Source organism: Nanorana parkeri, unplaced genomic scaffold (assembly GCF_000935625.1).
Source record: "Nanorana parkeri isolate BGI_ZX_2015 unplaced genomic scaffold, ASM93562v1 scaffold212, whole genome shotgun sequence".
Lineage (NCBI taxonomy): Eukaryota > Metazoa > Chordata > Amphibia > Anura > Dicroglossidae > Nanorana > Nanorana parkeri.
In genome coordinates this window covers 637,173-655,200 of record NW_017306480.1, presented here as the reverse complement: position 1 = coordinate 655,200, position 18,028 = coordinate 637,173, and the positions used below count along the sequence as shown (strand labels likewise).

General features: G+C 42.2%; 1 protein-coding gene across 1 annotated transcript in view; it reads right to left on the bottom strand.

Annotated features, from left to right (window-relative positions):
* PSME4 (proteasome activator subunit 4) overlaps window positions 1-18,028 on the bottom strand; it is a 105,413-nt gene that overhangs the window by 48,421 nt on the left and 38,964 nt on the right. The window contains exons 4-13 of the mRNA XM_018555755.1: window positions 16,149-16,193; window positions 14,549-14,698; window positions 14,403-14,466; window positions 13,746-13,820; window positions 12,483-12,605; window positions 9,887-9,979; window positions 5,226-5,491; window positions 2,739-2,925; window positions 1,649-1,738; window positions 366-430 (exon numbers count right to left, since the gene is read on the bottom strand). Of these exons, the coding sequence (XP_018411257.1) occupies window positions 366-430; window positions 1,649-1,738; window positions 2,739-2,925; window positions 5,226-5,491; window positions 9,887-9,979; window positions 12,483-12,605; window positions 13,746-13,820; window positions 14,403-14,466; window positions 14,549-14,698; window positions 16,149-16,193 (1,158 nt within the window). The remainder of the gene's footprint in view (window positions 1-365; window positions 431-1,648; window positions 1,739-2,738; window positions 2,926-5,225; window positions 5,492-9,886; window positions 9,980-12,482; window positions 12,606-13,745; window positions 13,821-14,402; window positions 14,467-14,548; window positions 14,699-16,148; window positions 16,194-18,028) is intronic.

The window sequence follows — 18,028 nt, the reverse complement described above, 5'->3', positions numbered from 1 at the left end:
TTCCCTTCCATATTGCACATTATAGCCCTCTCCTCTTCTGGGAGTGTCAAATTACTCTGTGAGCGGGCCCAGCTCCTCAGCCCCTCCCCTTCCTCCATAACCTTTTCTGTAGCAGCTGGGCGAGGAACATACGGGGATACTATAGGGTGACAGCTCTAAATCTGAAAGGACTGCTGACATCACAAGCAAGATGGCGGCACCTGGCAGTAGTCTCAGTGCATTTGGAAGTCTAAACAAGTGAGGCTTTTACCGGTAAATGACATGCATAGAATAAGTTAAATGCACATGTAATCTAAAATCGGAAAATTTTTCTTGAAATTAATGGTCTGGCGACAGTCTCTTTAATATGTAAAATGTATCCTCACCTGTCCATGAACTGGAGCACGAAGTCCTCAAACTCCGCACTGGCCGAGCACAGCTCCCTCTCCACCTGAACAGTAGATGAAGATAAGTAACTAAACAAAGAACAGAAGCCCCAGTAAAATGCATCGCTAAAAGATAAAATTAGAATGTGGCAATTTCTCAAGTCTTACCTCGGAATATATCATACATACTTGCAATTAATGCAGGTATAAATTAAACCTTTCAAGTTGGAGCTTACCCCAGGTATTTCCGATCAAACACACAGGCACTCCCCATTTTGGAGTACTCAGGATTACATAATAATCTGGAGCCCAACCTACCAAATGTGCACCCCTCAGGCCCCAGCAGCCATTGTTTTTCCTGTATAGATGCTAACTCCAACCTGATCAGCATGTGACCTGGGAGAAGCAATGTTGGACTTCCCCTGTGGTTCTGCGTTATGAGATCAGCAATAAAGGGTAAGCCTGGAAAGTTTCCCCTTACTCTGCTGTGAGCCCTGTGCTAATGAAGAGGTCATAAAACATGCTCTGTGGAGCACCATGTGTGTACTGGTGAGAACTGCCACATGAAACTAATTTTTTGGGGGCTGCCAGGAACACTGTTCTAAAGGGGTGGTAGCGGCATTGGTCTCCGGCAGTCTCAAATAATATGTTCCCAGTCTCTGACTGTCTCCTGGAGAAATCTTGAGTTTCTAACCGTGCTTGCAGTATGGCCAAAGCAAAAATACAGAGGGGTGGGACCTGCGATTACAAAAATATAATTTTATTTTTCGTCCATTGAGTGACACAAGAATTTAGAAACAATCATGATGTACAAAAGCAGTCTTACATAGGGGTGGGCAACAGCTACTCATAGATCCAACAAGGGACTATGAACCGTCTGCAACTCACCTTAAGAACCCAGGCCTGAACCTTTAGTCAGGTATTTGGCCACTGGCAGGGGAATCTGCCAATGACCAAAGAAAAGGCCACTCAGGATTAACCTGATGCTCAAGACCAGGACACAAGAGATCAACGCCAAGGGGAATGATCCCACCCAAAGGAACACTGAGCCTGCACCAGCAAGAGGCGGAGAAACCAAAAACCCACCAAAACATCATAACTACTTGATAAGGAAGAAACAGGCTAACAGCAAGTCAAATTGGGACCAACCAAGATCTATGCTCAGACTTAAAAGGTAAAAAATAAAAAAGCAAGAGAAAGCAAATGAGCAGACTCGATGGACCACTTAGTCTTCATCTATATGAATCCCCTGCCTAAATTATACTGTACAAATATACACTTACCTCTGAAAGATCATCTCGTTCCTGAAGCACAGATGAGCAATCTACTAAAGGCACCAAAGTGGAAAATGTTGCAATAAACTGGAATGTGATCTGTTTAGAAGATATAACCTTTATTAAATGAATGCCAAAAAAACCCCAAACAATTGTATGGATTAAAGTACTCCAAATTAAGTACTGATTAAAAAATTATCAGGAACAAATGTAGAAAATTAAACATAATTACTGGTCCTTACAGACATTATGAGGACCGCTAAGCAGTGACATGCTGAGAGGTACCGCTGCACACAAAAATTAGTAGAAGACGACTTGAAAAGACAAGAGTCTAAAATAAAACAAACTGCTCTGGACCCAAGAGATTTGAAGGTTTCTGAAATGGAATAATACAAAAAACACTTTAAAGTGTATGTCTAGCCAAATAGCCGTAAAAACCTGACGGGGATTCTAACTCTTCCCCACTCTATCCAAATAATCAACTAAGAATGAAAGCTTTGACTGGACATTCACCTTAATATATGGTCATATTTAGGGATGCACCGATGCCGATACTGGGCATTTGGACAAGTACTCGTACTCACCCAAATGCTTCGATACTTAGCCCGATACCAGAATTTCCGGTCAGAGAGAGATGCCCTCTAACCCGCAGTGCCGCGAGTGAGCATGGAGCCGGCTTCATGGCCAATCAAGAAGACTGGCTAGGAAGCTGGCTTCATGCTCCCTCACAATACTGCGGTGCAGCCTGTCTTCCTGACCAATCAGGAAGCCAGGAGGTGGGTAATGGGCCACGCTACCTCGGGGTGCCCATTTCAGTAATCAGTATCGAATAGTACTGAAAAAAAAACATCGGTACTCATACTAGATACCGAAAAACCAGTATCGATGCATCTCTAGTCATGTTAGTGTTACTGGGGTTCTTCTTTAACTGTATTTGTAAATCTTACCTGAAGATTTTTAATTATACAATTGCATGCATAATATCACACATATACAACACAGACCACAACACCAATTTACCGTTTTGTTAAAACGGCAACGATTGATTGTGCTACAAACAGAATAAACCAAACTCTACAACCAGACAAGCAGTACTCACCATGCATTTACTAAAATCATTTGGATCCACGCCAGGGAGAGCTCTCATCAAAAGAGGTAGCATGTGTGTTGGGCCTTCTGGGAACCACCTTCCACCAGCGACCAGGCTGCGTGCCACCCCAATGACACAGCTTAGCGTTGCAGTAAGCTGGTGAGGCTCAGTTAGTGTTTCCAAAGCTGGATAAGTTCTGAATATGATGGAGGCAACCAGACAAGAAAATAAGCTTAGACTGAAAAACCGGCTAAAGGCCTATAAAACCATAGCAATAATCAATGACCTGCAAGTGTCAACATAACATGCATATTATGCCAGGTATGTAAGTATATGATAGGTAATATACCTTATCTGTCTATTATATTCTTATCCTGCAAGTTTAAAAAAAAGAGGTTTCCAAGGTGGGAGCTGTCTAAATTGCAGAACAAGCAGCTTGGAGTCTGGGAGGTGTTGTCCAGCTGCAATGAAATACCTCACCAGTGGAAAACTGAGGGGTGCAACCTAAGTTAGAGTAAAAGTGGAACTGTTCTTCTTCAGAAATGTATTATTTTTTGTTTATTATTTCCTAAAACATTGTTTTCTACCCGTCTATATATATATAAATTTAACATTAAAGGGTTATTAAACCCTCCGTTTTTTTTACATATATCTACTGCTAGCAAGCAGTAGTTATATGCAAAAAGTGGGGGGGGGGAAACGCTTTGAAAAGGGTTAATACCCATCTTCCCCGCCCGCGCTCCCGTCCGAAAATGTGACAATTCTCGGGCATCTTGGGGCGGGCGCATGCGCAGTTCACATTTTCAACCGGGAGACGAGGAGAGACACAAGGTAAGTATATGGACGCGTGCACCCGCATGCAGACACCGTGGGACAGGAAGTGCCAGCAACGGCAGAGGAGTCAGCTCTGGATCGGAGACCCGCAGCAGCGCTGGAGGGACAGATGAAAATGACAGGAAAGAGGAAGATCGGATTAAGAAACATTATTTAAGTTAAGTGCTTACACTAACATTGGGGGAAGGGGAAAATATTTTTGACTTTAATGTCTGCCTGATTCACACCTAGGCACCGGTTTTTCGCGTCTTAACGCGCGTTAGCAGCATGTGGTTATTTGCACGCAGCGCACATTTGTAATGCGCGTTATTATGCGTGTACATGGAGACGTGCGTTTTGACTGGCAGCTCATAAAACATTGCGGGCAATGGAAGAACGCACACAAATGGGCAACATGCTTCCGCCGTGCGTTAAGGAAGCTCATGTACCTTTTCGGCGTTTGGCATTTTCCTGCTGGCGTTTTTCTGCTCAGGTGTGAACCAGGGCCATTGAATAATCATGGGATTTCTTGTGTTGGGCATTTAAAAGCGCTTTTCAAACTGCTCAAAAACCTCTAGGTGTGAACCAAGGCTGAAGGATTCCCTGACCATTATGGGTTTTATAAAGAGAGTACAGTACAAGGCAGGCGTTGTCTCTTTTCAGGCAAGCGGTCTTACTGAAATTTTGGACAGAGCCATCTGATAAGGGATCACATTCACTTGGGTGTATACATTTTTTTCTTGAACTACTGAGTTCTGTAACCAACAGGCTTTATTACAGAAGGCAAGAAAAAGAATGGAAACGGAAAAAAAGAGTCTATAGCTCCATCTGTTGGGTTTATACAAGATAACATATTATTTGTATGTAATATTTTATATTTAGCCGACAAGAAATATAGGAAATATTTAAAAAAAAAAAAAAAAAAGAAAACACTATACATTCCCTTTAATAGGATGAGGGCTGTAAAATTTGACCCCCCCAGTCCCGAATGAGTCGCCACTAAAACACAATTAATGTGATAAAACAAACACCTCCAGGTCTAATCAATAAGCAGCACAGAGCAAGCTGACCTCTAGGATTTAAAAAAAAAAAAAAAAAAAATTATGCTATCCACATACTGCAAGGGTTAACTGCTTGTTTTGGTCTAAGGGCTCAAATAAAACAAATATACTCACTTGATCCTCCATCCAGACCAGTCCCCGCAGCCTTTTGGCGGTCTAAGACCCACTGATGTAATCACGTCTAGTGCAGGTTCCATAGTCTTGCATTAGACATGAGGATGCCGGGGGACATACCACAGCCGGAGCAAAGAGGGGGAGAGGTGAGCGCTGATCGCCATCAGACCAAGGATCAGGCGAGTATATCTATATTCTATCTATATTCTGGTTCCTAGAGCAAAATGAGCCCTTAACCCTTGCAGTGCAAGGTTTAATTTTTTTAAAATCCTGGAGTTCTTCTTGAATTCATTTATACCAGCCCATCAGGCTTTAGTTTACTTAAGCCATATCATTAAAAGACAAACACTGATTTATTGCTATAGGTTAAGAAATATTTATCTTGTTTAAAATGCCTCTTTGTTCTCATGTAACCCAAAGCTAGAGAGAGACATTTATAATGTGGTAAAAGCTCCGTATGCTGAGCAGACGCGCAAAACGAATGAAGACAAAGCAAGAAGCCGTTTACCTTTCAAGTACAGGGGGAATGACGAGCTCTGGGCGCATCAGTGCAAGATTCTGCAGAGCCTGAGCCGCCTCCAGGCTGCCAGTCTTACTGAACATGGCCAAAAGAACTGGCTGGATTATACTTTCCACAAAGTCCGTCACATCTTGGTCACTCAACTTGTGGCTGTCAGGCACAGGGGTTAGCCAAGATGGCTTCTTGTGTCGCTCTCTATGTAGCCTCCGTACAACAGAGCATGGCAATCTCTGCAGAAGTTTCATAAGCTTTGTCTAGCAAAAACAAAAAGATGTGTAAAGATATTCGGAAATAATTATGATCGTCATACACAAGATACCATACACATATTGAGATAAATATGGTTACTGCTACTAGTGCCCACCTTCAGAAAATGTCAAGTTGCCTGGCTGTGTCTGCTTGCAATATTTCTGAGTCACAAGCAGGCAGCAAATAGAAGATGGAGGAACCTAAGAATTCTTTATTTTAAGATTTGTTCCAGGTCAAGTCTTAGCTGGCATTCTTAGCAGGAGAGGTCAACAATGGCAACCTACATCATTCCTACTAACCTACATAAATCAAACAGGTTTTCTTTAAGACACACAGAAGAACACAGTCACTGGTAACTAATGCTGCATTCTTACGGTGGTCAATTGCGCATGTGTTAGAAATAATGCCAATAAACTAAAAACGCTTTAAATCAAAATGATTGTCAGGAACAAAAATGGCACACAATTATAGCCTGCTACCTCTGTTGTGTGACTGTAAAGATAAACCACCTTTTAAGGGCCATGCCAAAATTGCTACTTTGTATTAGCAATCTATTGTAGCTACAAATCTCAATCTTATTTTCTTTGGAAATATGTAGCTGGCTACAGAGTGGCTGATATAGCTGGATACAATGCTCACCTGTGCAGCTACAATCACTGGTGTGCCATTAACAGATAAGTCAACTTTAAAACAAAAGTGCACTTATCCTATAAGCCCCTTTAAGCTGAGGTCACCTCTCCCTCCCCATGGAGAGATTAATATTTACCAAGTTCTGATGGGCCCGGCCCTGGCTGTTTGTTGACATCCTGCAGCAGACATCTTCTCCTGGCTGGGCATGCGCAGTACAACCTCACTGACTTCTATGGGGCTTGCCTACCTGCGTCTCACAGTTGGGAGATGAACCTCATAGAAGTCAAAGGGGAGGTCTACCACAAGATAATGCACAGGAGCACAGTCCTGCGGTTATTTTTTTAAATGAAAGAGACTTCCCCACATCTGTTGCCACAGAGTTGGAAGGTTAGAAGTGCACACTCTGTAGCACTAAAAAGACCCTACTGGAATCACAACCTAAAGTGGACCTTTACACTCAAAAATCTAATTCTACCAATGCATCCCCCTATGCATGATGATTAATAATAACAGACATGTCAGGTGTAAAATGCTGCGATTATGAAATGCTTACACTTGCAGAACATTCATTCCCTGCTTTGAAAGTGCAAATTACTTCAGTTTGGCAAAGCAATGCACACTGGGATTGCCTTATCATCAGTAGAGCATTGCTGGGAAATCTCATCTCAGGGAAAGGCATTCCCTCTCCTGAGATATGTGCATGGTCACATGTCTAGTCACATGTGCCAGATTTCCAGGAAGTAAAAGGAGAGCTAGTAATCTGTCCTTAGTTAACATGGCCCCTGCCAGAAGACTGGGGAAGAAAAGAGAAATTAAGTATGCAAAGAATACAAAGCCAGCAATTATCTAGAAGTACCGTATTTTTCACGCGATAAGACGCACTTTTTTCACCCCAAAAGGGGGGCAAAAATGTCTGTGCGTCTTATGGAGTGAATCCCTATCGCCCGACGCCCTGCCCTGCTCCGGACAAGCAGAGCTAAATGTACAGCGTGGGGCCGCCGCTCGTTTAATACAAGTGATCAGATCACTTGTATCAAATCGAGCAGCGGCGCTGATCGTGTCCAGGGCCCCCCGCCGTGGTTTTTTTTTGGGGCTCCCACTCTTCTGGGGGACCCGAGACCACGACATAGGAGCTCACCATAGAGCCCGTAGAGCAGGCGAAGAACGTCCGTTCTTCGTCTGCTCTGTGTGATCACTGAGACAAGTGGCGCTGTAATCACAGCGCCACCTGTCTCAGCTGTCAATAACTCCAGGTGCTGTCTCAGAACTCCTGCGTCCTATGGTCCGGTGCGCCTTATAGAGCCCAAAATACGGTATGCGTTTACATATTATCATTATTGAACATTTCTAAAGGTGACTTTGTTGTCATTTTAAAGATATGGGTAAAGGTCCTCTGTAATTTGAAGGGGTGTTTTTATTTGACCCCATACATCTACATCACAATCAGGAGTATTGCATAGATTATCAAAGTTACTGTTGTCTTATAACTAGAAAAGCCAACCCCTGCCAAGGAAAAAAAAAGTAAGCACCCAAGGGTGAGGGACAGATCTTGGGAACAAATTTACAATTTATGTTTCGGGTTCAGATCCCAGATTGCCATAACTGAAAACTATGTTTAAAATCAACCACTTTAACCAGTTGACATCCGCGGTGTTAAACCCCCTTCCCATCCAGGCCATTTTTCAGTATTCAGCACTGCGGTACTTTGACTGACATTTATTCCATCATGCAACGCTGTACTGAAATGAATTTTATACCCTTTTTTGAGGACAGATAGAGCTTTCTTTTGGTGGTATTTATTTTATTTATTGTTTTTATTAAAGGAAAAATTACCGAAATTTAAAAAAAACTTTCTGCACGTGCGTGCCCGCTAGGGGGCGCGCGCGAGCAGAAAAAAAAATGCCGTCTGGCGACGGCAACCCGCCAATGCAGCAGTGCAAGTGGTTAAAGTTAATCAAAATTCAAAAGCAGGCTAGTCATGAGCTTTGCTCCGATTACACAATAACTTTAGGCTGCTGATGGTTGTTTAAGTTCTAGCACTACTCCACACCTAATTTTAGAAAGTTGCTGTCAAGCAAGTTCTAAACAAAGAGACATTTCATCAGCACATGTTGCTGTCCCCTGTAAGTGCCGTGTAAGAGTCCAAATGAGGACTGCAAAAAATTAAAATTTCACAATTTGTCTGACCTGTACAAAGTTCTGAAATCATTTAATGTCATTTCCCCTTTACAAATGAAGAAATCCAAAATGCCTTTGAGCCCTTGCATACAAACATTGGAGTTGTCCATTTAGAATTCTACGTGGATATGGCATATAAGCTGTATTGTTCCCAAGACAGGCAGAGAAGTATTTTACTTTGTGTGCTTAGCATACTTTTCACCTTCATAAACACCTCAATCCTCGGCCAGCTGTCAAATAAGTGTGTGGGAAGGGAAGAAGGGATAGAGCTCTGGAGATATTAAACAAGGAAGACAACATTTTCATGACTTCCGACCAATGTTGTCATGTGTGGCATGAAAAGATGATAATGCAATCAACTACACTAAAACAGTAAAAACAAATTTATAGACCAGTATATAAAAACAACATGATGTGTGTATGCACAGCTTGAAGAACAAATAAAAGGGTTTCCTATTTTGCACTAGCTCAACCTTGAGGGCAGCTTCACACCATTTTCCGGATCAGATCTGAAACGCAGTGCATTGCGGTTTGCCTTGTTTCGGAGCATTTATTTTTTTGTTAAATAGGCTTTCAGGTGCGTTCCAGTGCGTTTGTATGTGTTGCCATGCATTCCAGAGCAGACAAATTGAGACCTGCAGTATTTTTCTGGTCTGGAACAGACTGCGCTGGTGTGAACAGAGGCCACAAATAGCAAAGGGATACATTAGGATGCATGTTGGGTCCAGAAACAATCTGGTCTGGAGGTGATCTGGATGTGGTGTGAATGGGCTCTCAAAGTTTTCCAAATTTAAATTGACCTGTGAGTGATAGGCCTTGTGTGCGCAGGCATTGTTTACTTATGTTTAACATGCGTCTAAAAACGCACGGCACGTTGTATCAATCAATTGCATACAACTGGAACATTGTGTGATTCTGCAGCACAGTGGCCTAGTGCACTGGGTGTCCCCGGTTCAAATACCGGTCAGGTCACTATCTGCAAGGAGTTTGCATGTTCTCTCTGTGCTTGTGGGGGTTTTCTCAGGGTACTCCGGTTTCTTCCCACACTCCAAAGACATACTGGAAGGTTAATTGGCTCCTGTATGAATGCGAGATAGGGACCTTAGATTGTAAGCTCCCAGATGGCAGGGACTAATGTGGATGCAAAACTATGAGTGCAGCGCTATATAAATACCTGAAACAAGTTAATTAATGGCTACTACATACATCTTATGTAATTAGCACACGGTTTAGGCACTTCTCTCTTCTAATGGCAATACAAATTGCTAGTGATGAACAGAAGTTACCAAAAATCACCCGCATTGGTCGAGCTTTCAGGGGAAAAGATTTAATAGTATATGTGCATTTCCTAGTAGAGGCTGAACTCTCTGCGACAGCTTCTGTGTCATAAATAGCTCAGGGTTCTTGAAGAGATGCAACATCATGATCTGTGCAAGTCTTGAAGGTCTTTTCCTAAAACGGCATAGCTGTACCAAGAATTTTCCCTTAAACTTCACTTAAACATGCCGGGTGAATACATGCTTGGTAAACATTTATGGATTCCTATTCCTTTATGGCGCAGTCTATACATTACATTAATCGTGAGTACTCACCAGCCACCTGCCATTGTTTGACGGATGGTAAAAAGAAGCAATGCTGTTGAAGAGGCCCGTCAGATGTTTCTGCACAGTCTTGCTTGGTCCTCCCTGCATATAACAAGACGCACATTAATATAGTTTTATGATCACAGCAGGGAAAGTATAAATCTGAAACTACTTAGTCAAATCTACCAGCCAGCAGTTTTCATTTTTAACAGATTTTAAATTCACTCAGAATTTCACGTTGTAGACAAATTGGGATAACACCTATTGTATATCTTACATGCTCTCATACACATAGCAAGACTTCACAAATGATAAAAAAACAAAAACAAAAATGCTGCTTACCTTTTTATTTGCTGAAAAACACGTACTTGTATGTATTGTTAGGAAAGGGGCTGGGGAGTATTGTTTGCCATAAATAACCCTGTCTGCACTGTGCTGGTAGATCTAAATATCAGTCTCAAGACTTGGGTGGTACATTGCTTATGAACACATTGTGTCTCAGTCTTGTCCCTCCAATCTGTCCCTTATCTTCACATTGCCTTCTATTCTAAGAAATAGAAGCTGCCTTTAGTGTCCTATGTATAATCCTGCTCCAAAGAAACAACTGGAAAGGTAACAAAAAAATAGAGTAAAGGAAATGTAAAGTTTACAGTGGTGTTGTACAGCTTGATAACAATGTAGAGCCATAAAAGTGGCAATTCTACATGTATTAGTCAAGCAGTGACTCTCTGTCACAAGCTAGCCATTTCATGTAATGGAAAGTGACTCCCAAACAAGTCATTGCCCTACTTTGGCATTACACACACAGGTGCTGCTCCAAAAAGGCACAGAATGAACCTTTTATCAGGCTGTTTAACATTTACATTAATGTTCAAGCAGGTGCTCACATACGTCCCACCTGAACAAAGCTTGCTGTGTTGATGATGAATGCTTTTCTTGTTCGGGTACCTCTTTCTTGAAGAGCACAGTCAGTCAGAAAAAGCAGTCAGAAAAAGCATGTGTGTGTAATCATCTGGCAGTCTGCAATAATTAAGTCTGCAATAATTAAGTCCCTAGCAGTCTAATAGGGTCCTGATGTCCTAAATTCAATTTGTTTTCCTATCAACTGAACAAAAGTGTTAACAAAATCACATGTGGAGGGCGGTAAATTCAGCTGTGTCACTTGACACGCAAGGAGAACAAAAACTGTGTTATCTTAACCAACCAATCAAGATTCTCTTTCACTGGCTAAAATCTGTTTTGTTTAGTAGTCTCCAGCTTAATAGAGTGGCAAATTCGAGGAGGGGCGTCATATTTAGCCCCGACACAGCTGACAGTTTACAATGAGGGTTTATCATTTACATATACAATTCTTTGACCCGATTTGAATAAAGCCCAATGTATGGTGTAATGTTAAGTAATTGGTGAAAGTACAAGACAATTATATGCCGTTTCATACAAGGAACGGTGACACAGTAACAAACAAGGCTATTCACTAAAGGGTGAAGAGTTTGGAGGCAGGAGAAGTGAACAATCTAGGACAACATAACTGAACTGAAAAGTGAGATGAATTGGAAAAGGTTTCCAAATCAGCTATTTTAGCCTAGATGGTTCACTTCTCTTGCCTTCTCCAAACTATTCACCCTTTAAGATTATATTCCCACAGTATATATCTACCTTAGTCCATTAGTAAAACGTGACTTGTGTTACATTGTAGGCCTAGCCCTAGTCATTACATCTTGTTAATTAACACTCGACATGTCTTAGTCCCAAGCTGTAGTATTTTAACAGTCTAGACTTACTTGTGTGTTATGTGATACCATCAATATCTCTTATCCCCATTTCAGATCTCTGCACAACTATATCCTTACTACATTTCAGAGACAGTGAAGTCCACATAAAAAAAACAAAACAGGAAATATACTCTCTATTCAGTCCACGCATAGCCAATTATGACAGCTCCAGAATATACCAATCACAGGGAATGCAGGATATGCCATGGACCAGACAATGGCACTAGCAAGTTATTATACTGATTACAGTATTATGTAATGAGAAAAAATTAAAAACTTGTCAATAAAAAAGAAAAATTTACTAGAATTGCAAAATACTCTATTGCACTCCACCAAAGCCCGTCTGAGAACATGACGTAAATTCCCCAATGCATAATGAAATATATAGAAGGCACCTTGGTGACCTACTGAGAAATCACTTTTTTGCATTGTGGGATGCATGGGGGGCTTGTCTGATCTCAAAATCTGCATACTAGGCTTATTAGGGTTAGGGGATGCTGGGGCTCTACAGGGCAAGAATGGACAAGATTCTGCAATGTGCTGGCCACTTCTATCACATGGTAATATCACCCATTGTGCAGTAATAAAATCTGTATGCATTACCCACAGTCATATTCCAACCCTTTTTTTTTTTTTCAAAGCATGTATGAAAATAGTTGGTTGCTACGAGGCAACAAATCAGATCTATGAACAACACCCAACAGAAAAAAACGCTTTGGCTTCACTTGGCAAGTGAAGTCCTTCATGACTCCTAATGTCCTTGTATTGGACAATGTGACTAACAGCTGCTAGATAAAGGGCTTTAATCCATCATACAATCCTTTGCTGCCTACCATCATTGCAGTTATCCATATCACAGCATGTCCAATGTCATAAGCATTAGCCAGTTGTCTTGGTACAAGCACTTGACTGCTTCCTACGGGGAGATTTAAACTACGCAGAATCCTGGTAAACACCTGCAATAGAAGAAGAAGTTGAACACATTGCCAGAGACCCAAAAAACTGCACAGCAGTAACACACTCTGTAAGTATATATTGCTAGCTTAAGTTCTGCAGCGAGACAGTAGGCTTAGCTTACCCATAATGTGTAGTTAGCAGTGTATAAAACAACCTAAATAAAATCAAGCCAGTGACAATAAAGCACTGCTACAAGGCTGCCTTGATTGCAATCCATCAGTCTATTGATCAATGATCATATGTGAAGTCTGGGAGGGTATGGGCCTAGCTACAACTTATAGTTGGTATATCAAAAGCCAAGATCACTGGGTTTCAGGACAGCTGGGGCTCTATGAAAACTGAGAACATCTGCACGCTCCTCTAGATGCCTCCTATTTAACCTTACTGGTAGTTTACACTACACACAGGTTTACTTCAAGTGCACATAAAGGCATCACTAGCCTAAATGCCCAAAGGCTGGGTTCACACCTGGGCATTCCAAATAGGAGCGTTTTATGCTCGACAAAACGCACTGAAATACACCTAGGTGGGAACCATGCCCATAGCACTCAATAGGATTTCACTTGCTGAGCGTTTTTCAGCGATACGATCAGCGCTGAAAAACGCCCAGGTGTGAACCCAGCCTAAGGCCAATCCAATCGGTGGAAATGGCATGGAGGAGATCTTGGCAATAGGGCTGAAGGATTTGGTGCTGGATATTTTCAGCACCGACGAGGTAATTGTCCAATTTTAAGGAGTTATTAGGGACAAAATAGTAACCAGTTAAAAGAAAACTGTACTTTGAGAAAATACAGCCATTCTTTTGGCCTATTCCGTCCCCCCCTTTCTTGAATGAAGTAAACTCTCCCATGCTGATGCATATTTACCTAAATCAGATGGCACACAGCCCACAGGCACTGTTAGAGACTCTAGCTTAAATCTTATTTCCACTACACAGTCAATCCACATAGCTTTCTAAGGAGCCATAAGCAAAGTGTCTCCAACGTCCTTTAGGGTTCTTGCACACTACTGAGCATTTGGTTACGCACATTAGTGTGATCCGATGTCGTTTATTCTGAAGGACTCAATTACCCAATGCTTTCAGGACAGTAACTGCAAAGGTTTATTTGCTCTGTAATAAGACAACCTCAAAAGCTTACCTTTGGAACATATGGATCCCAATCAATGTAACCAATATTATCACTTGCCAAACGTGCAAAGAGATTCACTAGGTGCTATGGTGAAAAAATAAACATAATAAATTCACAGCAATACAGAAATCAAACTAGAAGTTATTGATGTTCAGGCAAGCACAGTAAAATGTAAAACTTGAGCTGCGGAGAAAGCAATTTGAAGGAGTGCTTCTGCTGTAAACTCGGAGGATGAATTGCTCTAATGTGACAGGTACTCTTTAAGGTGATGCTGGGGGTCCAAAAGACCCAAATTGTCACCTTTACACTGGAAATAAGGAGGGGCAACGGAGCCCGGGAAGCATGGCGGGGGTGTCCGGCCCCTTCTTCGGGACGCAGAAGCGATCTGGCGACAGGTAAGTCGCCAGGATCGCTTCTGTTGTAAAGCCGACAGTCGGCTCTACATGTTTAAACAGAGTCCCGGCGGCAAAAGTCACCGGGAGTCTGTTTAAAACAGCCCCGATGCTGGCGACGTACACTGTACGTCGTCAGTCACGAAGGGGTTAATACATTGGTTAGTGATGGCTTGTTTTACTGCTTGTTAAAAATATGAAAATACTTGAATGTCCACAGCCTGGCCACAGTTTCACACATTATCTTTTCATTATGTTTAAATGTGATACATACCCCTTCCCACTGAGGAAGATTCTGAACTGAAAGCCAGAGGCCCATGAATTCATCAAACCACAGTCTAAAAAAATTAAATAAAGTTAAAAAAATTTTTGTAAAAAGAATTACATGCATTTGTCATGTATCTTTAACCAGTTACCCACCTAAAACCTTTATGGTGAAACTCTGGAGGCAGGGAGGTAGGCAAAAACAACTCAAAATAACTAATGGCCTTTTGCATTGTTACATCAAAAGGACACAATAAAGGCCTCCATTCTTCTAGCATTTCTGCAGTTGCATCATCAGGAAAATAACTGAAAAATAGTAATAGCAAATAAATAACTAAATATACAAAATATTCTCAGTTTTATTACATAATTTCAAATATCTATACATTCCAAAAAGCCCCTCCACAAACAGAATAAGACAAGTTAGGTTGAAGGAATCCCTGATATTACAATAATGATATAATAATGGGACTTTCTTCTGCTGCACAAAACAAGAAAGTAAAGTTCATATTTCATGCACATAAAGCCTATTGTGACCACTACTAAATACCGCAACTTCATAGGGCAGCTGACATGTCATTGCATCAACGTACAAATACTACTCCACCACTCCTTTCGCTCACTCAGCTGTCAAGTATGTGGAAGCAAGTGGCCTTCTACTGTGTGACAGTGCTGTGTCTAGCAACCAAATGCCAAGCCCAAGCACTGTCACATTGCAAAGGAAGTGACATTATCGCGCCCCTTAGTGTTTGATTCCAGCCGTCAATGCCAGATTCTGGTGCCGGCTGCGATGGAGGAAGAAGCCATGAGGCAGTGCTGGTAAGGTCAATATCAGTGTGTTGGGGGGCCCTTTTCACAGACCCTGTCACTTGTCACACTGCCCTAAATATGCAAGGTGTCAGTGTCTATTTAAACTATGCAATAAATCAAATATCCAGACTGCACACCACTGTGTTTTTTTCTTCAATGTCAATATACTTTATGGAAACCACTGCATACTCCTCTTATATTGTTACTCCCTCTAGACAAGCCGCCTCTCCTGATGCATTTAAGCCCTCAACCAGGGCTTAATCATAGGGATAAAGCAGTTTGGAAAAAGTTCCACGAAATTGAAAAGAAAAAAAAAAAAAATCCACCGGAGGTGTGTGGCCTGGATGTTTGTTTGTAATTGTAGGGAAGAGACAGATCCTAGATTGGGCCCATCAAAGTCCCCTTAAATGAGAACTATGAGGTGAGTGCTTTTCACTCACCTCAAAGTTCTAGCCGACCTATGACAATGAAACTGTCACAGGTCGGCTCAGTAGATCGGGAAGTGAGCGAACACATACCGGCATTCGCTCACTTCTCGATCCTGTCACGGCTCTCTGCCGTGACAGGGGAGGGACTGGATTCCCCCCTCCGATCCTCCAGCGCTGACTGGCGGAACAGACGGGGGAGTTCAGCTGGCTCTGCCTCTAGATAGGCAGAGCCAGCTGTCACTCACGCAGCTGGGTGGATCCAGACATAATTGTCGGGATCCGCTTCAGCGTCTCAGTATACCACGAGCTGTAGCTCGTGGTATACTGCAGCGTCTCACTGAGCTTAGGGTGACGGGAGGACGCTAGTTTGTGTCCTCCCGTTACCCTAAGGAGAACTATGGGGAAAGCCCTAACCCCATAGTTCTCCTTTAAGCAGTACAATTTGGAAAGGATTTATACAATAAATCAAGAAACATACTATACATTAAACACAATTACTATTCAATATATTTACTTACGGTCGACAGACTTTCACTAGTGTTTTTAGGACACCTTCCACAGAGCTGAAAAATAAATGTAAAAAAAAAAAAAAAATTAATTAGTTTTCAAAAGATCTGTTCATAAAACATAACCTTACACTATGTTTAGTTTTCAATAGGATGGGAAAGGCTTAGAGCATTTGTCAAGTGTTTACGGAGGTATGCGTCCTTATTGGAAGGTCTCCATTCATTACCTGGTTTTTTTTGTCAGTGCGACAATAAGTCAGGAGTGTCAAACTCAATTTCATTGCGGGCCGCATCAGCATTATGGTTGCCCTCAAAAGGCCAGTTGTATCCGTAAGACTATATAGATGTATCTACTCTTTAGCATATTAAATAATTGCCTCTGCATTGAATACTGGTTTTAGTAATAACTTAATAACTAGCTCTGAAAGTAGTTAAAATAATGGCAATTAGTGTAATAGTGCAGGTGTGCTGTCCGGACTCTATGGTGGACTGTGCAGACTCACATGTGGCTGTGTGGAGTCTATGGTGGGCTGTGCAGACTCTCGGGTGGCTGTGAAGGATCAATGCTGGGCTGTACCGTCTCCTCGTCAACCTCAGCGGGTGTGGGTTGCGTGGATCCATAGTAAGGAAGGAATTGTCAGCCGTCGCTGTAAACAGGTGCGGCGATTCACAGGAAGGCTGCCAGGACCTTGCTGTGGATCTCGGCAGCCTTCCTGTGCAGCGTGGCGCCTATTTACAACACCAATTTTGGTTCAAAAATTTAAAGCTGCAGGAGAGGTGTGCGGGCCACATGAAATGGCCTGACGGGCCAGATTCGGCCCAAGGGCCTTGTGTTTGACACATGTGCAATAAGTGAAGCAAAATGTATCCAGTAAAGACACACACAGCAATACAAACACATCTTTCAAGGAGTGGGAAAGAGTTAGAACTTCAGAATGTATTTTTGTGTGTGGGATTACTGAATTTGGCTAGAGTTGGACTTTAAAGAATATAAATCAATAATCCTGCGTACAAATTCAAGCCCCCATGACTAATATTAGATGCTTAATAAATGACCTCAGCAGCAGGCATGGCCAAGATAAATAGAATGAAAGAGGCGACCACAATGAACAGGGTACTACTGATCAGGGAAACCCCCACTTAACAGATAAGGCCCCATTCACACCTAGGAATGGGGACGATCACATGAGTCTCACAAAGTGACAGAAGGTGCTGTACAATGCAATGACAGCTGCCAAAACCCGCAGCTGTTCGCACCCTGTTCCCATGTGACCATACAGGCTGAGATTACCTGTTTGAGTCCAGGTATAATCGTCCACAGGTTATCAATCAATTCCCCCATTCATGCTAAACAGAGTGGATCGAGGAATCTCTAATGACAGCTATTGTATTCAGGCAGCTGCAGCATCTGTTCGGGCCAGTCATTTTCTACCTGGCTCAGTCCATTTTTTAATCGGCTTCTGCTGAACCAGGTAGAGATTGCAGGCCACCCACAGCTGGGATTTCGCCCGACTCAGCAGGAATGGGTCAAAATTTGAGAAGTCTATTGGCCAGCGTTAGAAAAAGACAAACTGAGCAGGGCTGACATTGCTTAGTCCTCAAGCATGACTTGTGTTGCCAGCCCACAATAGGACAGCCGAGCTTATTTCTGGCAGATCAAAAAACACTTTTTTTTTGTACTTGCAGATTCGTGAAAGGGATAAAGCATGGGGAAATAAGCATGTACTGCAATGACCTATTGCATATGGGGTTTTTTTAAACTTAAAAAGGAGAACTATGGGGTCAGTGTTTTTCCCCATAGTTCTCCTTAGGGTAACAAACTAGCATCCTCCCGTTACCCTAAGCTCAGTATACCGCGAGCTACAGCTCGCGGTATACTGAGACGCCGGAGC